The sequence below is a fragment of the Anopheles arabiensis genome, chromosome 2 (genome assembly GCF_016920715.1).
Source record: "Anopheles arabiensis isolate DONGOLA chromosome 2, AaraD3, whole genome shotgun sequence".
Classification (NCBI taxonomy): Eukaryota; Metazoa; Arthropoda; class Insecta; order Diptera; family Culicidae; genus Anopheles; species Anopheles arabiensis.
The window spans coordinates 32,633,027-32,645,041 of NC_053517.1; the positions used below are offsets into that span (position 1 = coordinate 32,633,027).

Below are 12,015 nucleotides of genomic sequence, written 5' to 3' on the forward strand. Positions count from 1 at the left end.
GTTCGGTTCAATTGATGACTTAATTCTTGACAAGCGGCAGCATATCGATCATTTCAATTGGCGATGATTTCTTACCCACCCGCCTAGTTATTTAATTCAATTCCGAACCAATCCCGACCCGTAGCTGCGCAGGCAAAAGGGGTGGCCAGGGTAAACCTCCCCCTTGTTCGGGGCGTGATGCGCGCGTCATCAGGCGACGGAGGTTTGATGGTGTGCCGCCTGGAACGCGCGACGATCTGCGCTGCGAAGACGATTCTTCCTTCAAGGTGTTTCGGGGGGTGAACCATTTCAGCTAGTCGGCTGCGGCCATCAATTTATTCCCACCTATAATCGAGGTTAGACCGGCAGGGAAGCACCTTTACCCGAAAAACGGGGGAAAGGAATCTGCTAGAGCGTCTAGCAACCCGGGCGCGAGTGTACGCATTTTTTTCTTCTTCCTTTCTGCCTTCTGCCCCTTCCTCATGCTTCCCCTTAGCAGGGGACCTGCACTCCTCTCGCGCAAACGGCGAGGCTACACCCCTGTGAAATTCATCATTAATCCATTACAATTCGGTTAATAGATTTTGCTGGCGCTTCTCATCAGGAATCCTGCTGCTTTTCAATTGATTGAAATGAAGGCGACTGTAAGCGAGTCGGCAAGCAGTGGAGTGGAATTGGGGGAGCTGCGGAAGGGGAAGTGTGGGGGGGAAGAATTTGCCGGATAGGTGACGCCTCTGGCCAGTCTTCACTGCTGGCGATGGCTGGCGGCTGGCTGGTTGGGAGGGGAAGGCGCCGGGAAGCCGGGTTGCTTGGATACTCGATAAACCGCAGCCCAGCCTGGGGCGATTACGCCGCAGCGACGGCGCGGGACGATCCTTCCAAGCGTCCCGTAGCCCGAGCGCCCAATTTGCCATTCAGATGTACGGATGTCCTCTCCTGGCTACTGAATCATGCATGCGAGATATTAGAGACGAGGTGTTGCTGATGATGATGATGCTGCTGCTACAGCCGCTCCTGCTGCTGTTGCGACGTTCAGGTGTGTGTAACCTGCGACAGGCTAGCAGTACACACGCAGCAGGGAGTAGAGCAATCCGCGCAAAGCTCCCGCCTGGTGAGGGGATTTCAGCCGCCGAATTAGAATATCAGAAAGACAAGTGAGGTTACGATGTGCATGGCATTTGCATCCATGAACAGAACTCCCCAAGAGGGAGGACACGGCACAGAGCAGGGGCGCGTATGTCGGGCCGGTTTGGTGCTGGAGCCGTACGAGAGTCGTTCGTCACCGGCCCTGCGCCTGCCACTGGTGGTGTTGATCTGGAATGGTTTAGATACAATCGAATTAAAAGAAGCCCCACATGCGCTGACAGTGTAATTAGCTGCCTCGGGGTAAACATGATTGTTGGAAAAGAGAAGGAAGGAAACAAGGACATGGTTCATGCGTACTATGGGGGCTAACAATGCATGGCAGTAAAAAGTAACGATCCACTAAAGAGATACTAGTTGATGTTGTATTTATCTGCTGTTAGCTCCAAGAAGAAGGCTCTATTATCATGCGTCTCCTTGCGGATCATCGTGCAGCAACTGGACGTCTTTCTTTCCATGTTCATTAGCTCATCGGTATTGATTAGTAACTCACTAACTCTATTAGTAACAATGGTTGTAGATTTTAAAAGGTGTTTATATTTTTTATAAAATAAAGAATTTATTGATTTATTCGAAATGCGTGCTGGCTCCAACAAGGCAAAACGGGACAGATTCTCATACAGAATCGTTCCTCCCTAGAAAAGATAAATTAGCTAGTCTAGACTAATCTAGTGTGGTCTAAAGCTTCTGGTACTGGAAAAGTATTGAAAAAATGAGCATGTTTTTCCTAGTTCCTACGAGGACTAAATGGACAAAAATGGATTCACAATAGGTCAAGTGAATCCATTTTTGTTGGTGAATTATAGCAACAATCAATCTTGTATTGCTGGATTGCTGGTTTATAGTATCGGAGGCACAAGGCAGTGGTCAAAATGTAGGCATCTACATAATTTTTTGTTTCAATGGAGAGCAGAGGGTTCCGATCCATAAATCAGGTTCAGAATTGATGACTTCTTGGCTATCTTTTTCTAATACCGATACTAAAACATAAGTTGGACTTACTATCCTCGGCATCCCCAAACCGATGGAGATCATCAAACCATTTCCGATAGTAATTTCCACCTAATTGAAGCACTTTTCCATCCAGCCTTCCAGTCTTTGGATACGTCGTAGTACTACTTGCAAGATTCACTTCATCTTCTGTTGCGCTAGGATGTAAGAAAGAGTTGCGATTTTCCTATTTGCGTTCCTGATAAGGTTTTACGCGTTTAAATAAATAGAAAAGGCGTTAATGATAGAGGCGCTGAATGTGAATCATTCCTCATACAGACATTCACCATTTGTAACAGATTGTCTTTGGCATTCCATTTAAATAGTCAAAATAACTCTCATTAGCCTTTATCAGGACGGTGGGACCGCGTAGGACGTTATGAAAAAAAAAATGGAAATAGACAAACAGTTGGTAATAAAAACATACTCAAACGGAACCGTTCACTGCTTCCTTATCAGGCCTATTAATTACACCAAATGAGTCCGCTAGGCATTCGGAGCTAAAAATATATTTGGTGGATTTTGGTTTTTGCTTTGCCAGCATAATAGCGAAATAATCATTCCGGCCCGTCGTGGGGTCATTCCATAAGGTAGACCTGAGACACTTGTTTGGTTGGTTGAGCGTCATTGCTGTTTGTGTCCCATAACGATGGGAGAAAAATCACTCCAGTTCCACAAATAGATTAAGTAATTAAGACGTAACTCTGGTGTGTCCAGTGTGTCCAGGGGCATTGTTTGGGTGACACACACACACAAATAGCGCAAAGATTAACGATTGATACTATTAAATGGTAGGAAATTCAGCCAACATCTGCATTTTGAGACTACCAAATGATGTTGCTCTTGCAGAAAGATGACGAATATAGGTACGTGTTGTTTTAGGCATCATAATAGTCTCACCATAAAAAAATACGTAAGAATGTAATTCAAAATTGGAGGTCGTCAATAGTATCTCTCGTATAGGGAACAAAAAGACTCATGAAACTATGTGAAATGATGACTAAAGGCCAGACAGTGATTTGGAGATATGGATCTAGCAAAGACACTTCATTGGTCACTAAGCTTTAGCGAAGAAGCTAAAGAAGAATTTGACCGATGAGTGGCCAGAAAAGTGGTAGAAAGTGTTAATCAAATAAACAATTCTTTTGAACAATGAACAGGTTTTTACATCCATTTTTTTCTTTATTTTTATAGAGACTTTGAGCCAATTGGCCTCATTCGCCTCTTTAGCTTTTACATCCAATGACGTGTTGTGGATGATTGCAACTGCCAAGGATTGTGTACTTTACATCTCGGTCATTATTCGATTACTGGAAAAGATTTTGTGACGTTTTACTGTGAGATGTGCTAATGAGAAAAGTGATAAAATACCGGTCACATGCTAAACCCCATAAGTGGTACAGAGGCAGGCCTTGATCGACAACGGTTGTTGAGCCAAAAAGAAGAAGAAGAAGATCTGTAGTTATCTACAATATCTATCTAATATATTAGCAATATCGGAACGATCATATCGAAACTCCAAATACATAAGAGGAAAAATATTATAGAAAGATACTTTTTTTTGCCTTTGCAACTGTTCCGTTCATTCCTGTACTATAAAATTTAACTGGATTGTCTCGTGGATTAGTTTAAGTGCGAACTCACGATTTGCGATGAGTTAGTCTTAGTTAGTTAGAGGCACGCCAACAACGAAGTTGTTAATTATTTTACAGCAAATTTTCTTATTTAGACCACTTTCTCGCTTTTTCGAAAAAAAAAAAAAAAAAAATATATATATATATATATATATATATATATATATATATATATATATATACAGTGAACCCTCTCTTATTTGACACCTCTCCAATTTGAAAAACCTTTCTTATTTGAACATATTGCACAGTCCCTTGATTTCCAGTACATTTTTGTTCCTCTAATTTGGAAAACCTCTGAAATCTGTGTCCCTCTTATTTGTGTATGGTGTTGCCATGGTTATTGAATGATGTATGCTCAAATTGGCAATCCTGTTCGCAGTTTCCTATAGCAACAGTTAAGGCTGCATACTAAATGTTCTGTCTCTTTCTTGTTTGTATGGACCTTTCATTTACTTTCAACCTCTCTAATTTGAAAACCCCTCTTATTCGACAGTCCCATCGCCTCTCAAATAAGAGAGGGTTCACTGTATATACAAGAAGAATTCGATTCCGATCTGAATGTTTTCCTTCGAATTAAGGACCAAAAACCTTAGGACCAAACAAGCCAAAACACTTTAAAGAAGAATAAGAATATTCCATATAGTAAGTTTAACAAATTAACCGATAATGCCTTATATTCTCGCTCACCCATTTCAAAAGTCTACGAAAGTAAAACATTCGTTAAGTACCGGCAAATTTAAATTGCGGCACATTGCAACCAGCTCAACTTTTCAACCCCTTTCCATAAACACATGTCAAAAACGTCATAATTTTGTTTACATCGAAGCGGCAAAACAAAAGGGGAGGGAGAAGGGGGTTGAAAACGGTAACATATTTTTCGACTGCGGTTATGTGCGGCTAATTAAATCTACCACTCCTTGCTAATCAGCTGTTGGACTAGTATGTGTGTGTGCATGCTCGAAGGTAGATAATTCCATTCTTCCATCGTTTGGCTTGGTTTCATTACTAAAACACAACCGCCCGGTACGGACGCTGCTACGTGTGTGCCCTTGAAATCACACTGAAACTGTGAAATTTGGTGACATTCAGTGCATCTTTTGGGCCCGTGGACATACGGTGGCATAAGATTGTGCAAGAAGGAAGTTGATTCGCAAACAAAAATGATAAAAGTGTTGTGTTATACAATTAAAACAGCAAATACTCCGCTTAGTATTGCGGCAAGAAAATTCGCAACAAGCGGCATTCTGAACGAAAACCACAAGTAAGTCAAACGAAATGAAACGGATGATCCAACAGGGGCGCAACAGGTTGTTGTTTTTTTTGGGGAAAGTTCCCCGAAAAAGTTTCTCTTCCGGAATGAGATTTTATCACAACGTTTTCTTATTGCTTTACTTTCTTTTCAGATGTAAACTGTTAGTGGTTGGTGGGGGCGCCGGAGGATGTTCCGTGGCGGCAAAAGCATCCAACAAGCTGGGGGCCGGAAAAGTGATTGTGCTGGAACCGGCTGATGTAAGTTGCAGTTTTAACAGCTAAAAATACTTTCATCGATCTTTATCAATCGAATTTTGAAGAAAAATATTAACCAAAAACCAATGGGCTTCATCCTAATCAAATGAAAGTCAATTGTCTAGTGGTGCAATATCAGCAGCAGTACGGCTTATCGACTTCCTGTGCACTATCGGTCGAACCGTGGTTGCGTTTGTTAGCCAAATCGAGTGTTGTAAAATGCATGTATTCTGCTTAGCAACATTCGTTACACATTGATCTCTTTCTGTTTCAACGGTTTCGCTCTTAAGCTGGCCTTTTTTGGTGCTATTTTTATTGTTTTCAATTAGCTAGTCTGGTCTGACAGACTTAACCGCATTTCGAGCGGACATTTTGACCATCATCATTGTGTAACTTGTGCTAATGAATTAAACAAACTATAGTGACTTTGCACTTTGCCACAGGCAAAAAAGATCGAACGGGAAAATAGCCGTGAATGTTTTATTAGTACTCTCCTACCCCTTGTTCGTTTCATTTTTATTGCTCTATTGGCCTCGAGTGAATTTATTTGCTGCTAGGAATTGGGTGCGGCACAATAATGCATATACAAAAAGCGTAATAACAAATTTATATTTTTCAAGCACGCTGCTCCTACATAAAGCAATAAAAACATCATCATGCTATTTTCCTTCTTCCAGAACCACTATTATCAGCCGATGTTCACCCTAATCGGCGGTGGCATTAAAAAGCTGGAGGACAGCTTTCGCCCAATGAAGAGCGTACTGCCCGCGCTGGCCACGTGGATCAAGGATTCGGCGGCAAAGTTTGAGCCCGAAAGCAACACCGTCCACACCAGTGGTGGTGATACAATCGAGTACGAATATTTGCTCGTTGCCGTCGGATTGCAGCTGAATTACGACAAAATTCCGGGCCTGCTGGAAGCCCTGTCGATACCGAACGGGAAGGTGTGCTCGAACTACTCGCCGAAGTATGTCGACCGTACCTACCAGGCGCTGAAGAACTTCCGCACCGGCAACGCCGTGTTCACCTTCCCGAACAGTCCGGTCAAGTGTCCCGGAGCGCCCCAGAAGGTGCTGTACATTGCGGAGCACTATTTACGCAAGGTAGTTTTGGCAGTTGTGGCTGACTGACAGGGGATTAGTGCAATTGATTAAAACATTTTTTTTTACTTGAACCACCAGTCCAGAAAGCGCAAAAATGCGCAGCTCCATTACAACACCTCGCTGCCGGTGCTGTTCGGCGTAAAGCACTATGCCGATGCGCTCTGGGAAATAGTGAAGAAACGGGACATTAATGTAAATCTGCGCACGAACCTAGTCGAGGTGAAACCCGGCACGGATGAAGCTGTGTTCGAAAATCTCGACAAGCCGGACGAGCGGTTTACCGTTAAGGTAAGGTTAAGTAGGTCAGGTGCCTGCGGGAAGGCCACGGACGAACGGGTTGGAGAGGGCACAAATGTAACATGACATCAATCCAATGAGTGTGCGTGTTTGCTTATGCATATTTGCAGTACGAGCTGCTGCACGTCACCCCGCCGATGGGTGCCCCGGATGTGCTGAAGGCTTGCAAAAGCCTAGTTACCGAGGTGGGCTTCGTAGACGTGAACAAGGATACGCTGCAGCATCAGAAATTCAGCAACGTCTTTGCGATCGGTGACTGCTCATCTTCGCCGAATTCTAAAACAGCAGCGTCCGTCGGTAAGCGAAAACGAGCCCTCATTGTACATGCAAATGAAGCAGGCAGGCAGGCAGCCAAAGGCAGGACTGTTGATCCATTTGCATTGCATATGCATATTCGATGATGGTGGAACGATCCATTTGTGTGAACGCTTCTTGTCGCTGTTCTTCTTCCTTTCAGCCGCCCAGTCGCAAGTGGTGTACAAAAATTTAATGGCTGTGATGGAGGGCCGCACACCTAATCGAGTTTTCGACGGGTACGCGTCCTGCCCGCTGGTCACGGGATACAACACGTGTATGCTGGCCGAGTTCGATTACTCCCTGACGCCCTTGGAAACTTTCCCGCTCGATCAGCGCAAGGAGCGCTTCACGATGTACCTCATGAAGAAGGATTTCATGCCCCCGCTCTACTGGCATCTGCTGCTGAACGGTCTATGGAATGGGCCGGGACTGATGCGAAAGTTGATGCATTTCCGGCTGTAAGCGCAACGCGTTGAATGACCTGTCTGGTACATTGGTTTATTTTGTTCTTTGTTGTCCAACGTTTCGATATCGATCGAATAGGAATGGCGGGATGAGAGATTATACATCACATTAGTATCGATCTAACCACTGCAAACTAATCCACTGGCGATTGAATCAAATTCAAAATGCAATTATTTCACCGTCTATCTTTTAATTTTTTCCCGAAATTATCTTAACTGTTTAAACTAGCTTAAAGCTACATTCTAAATCGCATACAAAATCAGTTGGTAAATAAACTATCAAATGCAACATGTGCAATATCAAATTTTTAAAAATGTGGCGCTATATTTTAGTAAAAATATTTTAATAAGCGCATTATTTTCAACAACCATTCATGATCATACATCCTTGTTTGTAAATTTTAAAATAGAGCAACGGGCACTATTCCCGTCATGGAATTTCAACGTTTCAAATCGTTTTCTTCAAATACGTACCATTTACAAATAATTTTGAATGACTAAGTTTTTCTCAATTTTTTATCGTTTTTTTTTGTTTTGCATTTTTGAAAATTGATCCCACAAAATAAAATACGAAATGTCCTCGGACCGACCACAGTGCAGAGCCAGACCAAAACAAACAAACGTCAAAACGGTTTCGATTTGGCTTCTGCTGAACTTTGTTCCGCATCATGCGATTGTAAACTTACGGTTCAGGAGTTACCCCGTTTTGTGGAGCGTCGTGAAATGTGAAAAATCGTGCATAAAGTGCATTGAACTTACACAAAACCGATTCCATCTTTCCTTTCAACATTCCCGCATAAAGACCATTCCGGTGGCGGAAGTTGTGATGTGCTTGCGGCCACGGCTTCTCCGCTTTAAGATCGTTAACCGTACTGCGGGCTCTGATTATCAAGGAGGCAACGATTCCTTATCTGTTCCTTATCCCGTGCCACAGCCATTCGCTTGCCTCCCGTTGCACACGTAACATGGGTCTGATAGGTTTGGTGTTGATGATTTTGGACCCATTCAAAATCGTACGAAACTATGTATTCAAACCGGTCGCTACGCTGGGCCTGGCCGCTGCCGAGGAGTACCGAGCGCGGAAGGAAAAGAGTGTGACCACTACGAAGAACGTGTTCCTGAAGCTGCTCGTCGTCGTGCTGGTCGGCTTTTCCGTCGTGTGGGCCTCCATCTTCCTGTACCTGTACTTCTACTACTCCTACATGCCCTCCGTTTTGCATGTGAAGGATGTGCACCTGAACATACGGTATGTGCCCCCCCTGGCGTGACGGCGGAATGTGTGCAGCGCACGCTTCACGCTTCAAGCAGCATTATTAACTCGCTTTCTTCTCGCTTTGCAGCGAATGTCAAGATAATGCGTACGATTGCAAACCTTATCCGACGGCGAACGTTGCGCTGACTAATCATCAACGGTTCCTGATGGTGGGACAGCCGTACAAGATCGTACTGAACCTGGAAATGCCCGAATCTGAACACAATGGTAAAATAGGTAATCGGTTGTAGCAAGTGTTTGTCCTACTGCTCTCGGGAGGGTGGTTTACCTGGGTTGTAGCTGGTATTGTAGTGTGTGTTTAGGCATCCTTCCACGAAAAAACCAATTCATCTTTCCTTCTTCCCACGTTCAGGCATGTTCACCGTGTGCGGTACGGTAAAGGACTACGGGCATGTCGAGGTGGCGCGATCCTGCCGCATGTCCATGCTGCACTACAAATCCGACCTGTTGAAAACGATTCTAACGTTCGTGTTTGCGCCACTGCTAGTATTCGGCTATCGGGAGGAGAAGCAGCTAGTTACGGTGGAGCTGTTCTCCAACTTTCTCGACGACTCGACCCATCCCGCCACCAACATCGACATCACCATCCACTGTCGGGACATTCAGCTGTACTCGGCCCAGCTACAGGTGGTCGCGAACTTTACCGGCCTGCGATATCTAATGTTTAACTGGCCCGTGCTGTCCGCGCTTATCGGTAAGCAAGTCATGCCACTGCTCGCAGCGCTATGTATTCGCTCGTCGCGGAATACGGATAGTAATGTACTTGTATTGTGTCGTTGCAGGCATTACCACGAATCTATTTTTCATTCTAATCGTCTGCGTACTGAGCTGGTACCATTGGGACGATACGGAGTGGATATCGGACATCCGGGACAGGTATCAGCAAATCGTGAAGGGCGTATCGAAGGTCAATGCTGCAATGGAGCAAACGAAAGCGGTCAACCCGCTCAAGGACACCGACACGCCATCGAAAGACTGGCTTCTAGACGAGGAGTGATATTGGTATGGAGAAAAATGGGGAGTATTTTTTGGTGGGTTTGTAATAAAGTGTTACATTTTTTACATACGTTTTGAGTTCATAGTATCGGCGCAAGCGTATTCTATATATTTTTAAATGTGCATCATTTAAAATAAGGAACTTTGCGCAACGACCTTGCTGGATGATGTGTTTGACAGGGGTGTCAAACTCAAGTCGACCAACGGAACCTTACAACGTTTGCAGTCGACAGTAAAATGTGTCCAATTGCGATTGAAATTGTGAAATAGCAATATTTCGCAATCAAGATAATTATCACACAAATTTAGTAATTTCATGTTGAGTGTGCCACCATTAGTAAGTTGTGTTTTTAAAACCGATTGATTGATTATCCATATAAATATGTATTATTTTGCAAACGGTTGAACTATTACCAATTCTATTAATTATTTTCTAGTGGAATGAAAATAAGCATTATATTATATTATATTATTATTATTTATTACTTTATATCATAGATATTTCAATAGCAGTTTTTTAACATCGGAATAGGCAACAACCCTCCTTGAGCTGTATGTCGACATTTCGGACCAAACGAACCTCGTTCAACAACCACAATTGCTAAGCGATCGTACAGTTCAGTAAAGTGATCGAGGATTTTGAAACATATAATTGCCGGTATAAGAAACATTTGTGTATGCAGCATTAAAATATAAGAATCACAAACGCAAATACCAATTATTGATCCAGCTGGCCCACATAACTACGCCAATACAGTGTGGTGGTAATATTTAATTTTATTTAATTTTAACACCCATGAGTCACAGGCTGGATCCCGCATCAATCAAAATTTCAAACCACCAACACACAATTTTACCTTCGACCACCACTTCTTTACCCCCCCTTTTCTCCAACGGGCCAGAAGATTTTATTTGCACAAATCTTCCTCCTTCCCACAATCGAATGGCCTTGGAGGAAAAAGGAAAATGCGTGTGCGTAGCTGGTCTTACAGTCTTACAGGTACGAGACAACCAGAGAGAGAGAGAGAGAAAGAGTGAGACAGCCCGAAGCGCAGCGCAGCTTCGTCGTGGCCGAAATAATAGGGAAATTGAAAATGGTTTTTAAAAATAGCACAATCGGCAGTTTGGCTGCCGAGCACGGTTCACGTTCTGTCCTTCCCAATCACCCCTTCCACACCCCCATCGCGTGCCAGTTATCGAGCAGACAGTGGTGGGGCATAGTTCTCAGACTCGACTTGAAATGCTTCCCCCAACCGCCACGACCCGAGTGGGCTAGGGGGATCGCGTTGATGCTCCTATTACGCAAGAGCCGAGGGCGCATTATCATGCGCAAATTTGGCAAACTTGGTTCCTTCAAAACGGAAAACGAGATTACACTTCCATCTCCCAGGCACGACACGGACAGCACGACGACAGCGGGCACAGGCCGGCGCGTAACGGGAAACGATCAGCAAACACTCACAGAACACTCTCAAACCCTCAAGCTACAGCGCGGGCATGATGACATCATTGCGCCTACCGTCACACGGCGGGTTGTAATAAAAAAGCACACACACACACAATCCGTTTCTAAATAGTAGAACCTCTAAATGTCGCCAGGAGAGAGAAGAAAAAAAACGGCTCCTTATGGAGTTGCTGAATCAAGAAAACAAAAAATAGAAAGAAATAGAAAGTTACGTTTGGGAGCGTTTTTTTGGGGGGAGAGAAAGCTGAGCAAACAGCAAGTAAAGCATTGTTGAACTACGGTATACACGTCCATACACACCTCCTTCGTACCGGCAGTACGATCACCAAACAAACATCGAGAGAGTTATCCAAATCTTTCGATCTGTCATCAGCTCTTGCCTGATGAACAATATGTTTACATCGAAGGTTCAAAGAAAAGTTTGAAGATAAAAGAAACACATTTACGTACACATTATTAAACATTCTTGTGTGTAACGTGTAACGGTCCCATTCGGTATGTACTTCGCATATAGTTCGCTTGTGATCATCAACAATGATGGTGAGATGATGGGGTAGATACGTTTAGAGCTGCGAAAATTCGACCAAACTCTGTGTTCATCCATCTGGCAGCCAAATAAACGACATCTTTATGAGCAGGCAGCAACAATGAACGGCAACTGGTGGTAAATGACGATGATTTCGCGTTTCGTGTCCGGTTCCCAGGCGTCTTATGGACTTTGTTTTCTGCATCATTCTCCAGGAAACATCTTCAACCTCTCGGTCGATGACACTCTGCGCTCATACGCTCATAATCTTAGTACGCAATGGACCACAATAGAGCAGCAGTGTTGCCGATGATCGAGAAACGATCGCGATCGATAGCG

General features: G+C 43.9%; 2 protein-coding genes across 3 annotated transcripts; both read left to right on the forward strand.

Annotated features, from left to right (window-relative positions):
* The first annotated feature begins 4,590 nt into the window (after positions 1-4,590).
* LOC120895334 (sulfide:quinone oxidoreductase, mitochondrial) lies at positions 4,591-7,731 on the forward strand. Its single transcript, XM_040298608.1, has 6 exons — positions 4,591-5,010; positions 5,153-5,258; positions 5,933-6,358; positions 6,437-6,646; positions 6,766-6,952; positions 7,113-7,731. The coding sequence occupies exons 1-6, from the start codon at positions 4,910-4,912 to the stop codon at positions 7,412-7,414; spliced, it is 1,332 nt and encodes a 443-aa protein (XP_040154542.1). The 5' UTR covers positions 4,591-4,909; the 3' UTR covers positions 7,415-7,731.
* A 308-nt stretch (positions 7,732-8,039) lies between these two features.
* Positions 8,040-9,755, forward strand: LOC120895335 (seipin). 2 transcript variants are annotated; one of them, XM_040298609.1, is made up of 4 exons: positions 8,040-8,662; positions 8,757-8,905; positions 9,042-9,383; positions 9,472-9,755. In XM_040298609.1, the coding sequence occupies exons 1-4, from the start codon at positions 8,382-8,384 to the stop codon at positions 9,684-9,686; spliced, it is 987 nt and encodes a 328-aa protein (XP_040154543.1). In that variant the 5' UTR covers positions 8,040-8,381; the 3' UTR covers positions 9,687-9,755. The 2 variants fall into 2 exon arrangements, with proteins under 2 accessions (XP_040154543.1, XP_040154544.1); XM_040298610.1 differs by having other exon boundaries at positions 8,757-8,896.
* Positions 9,756-12,015: the final 2,260 nt, after the last annotated feature.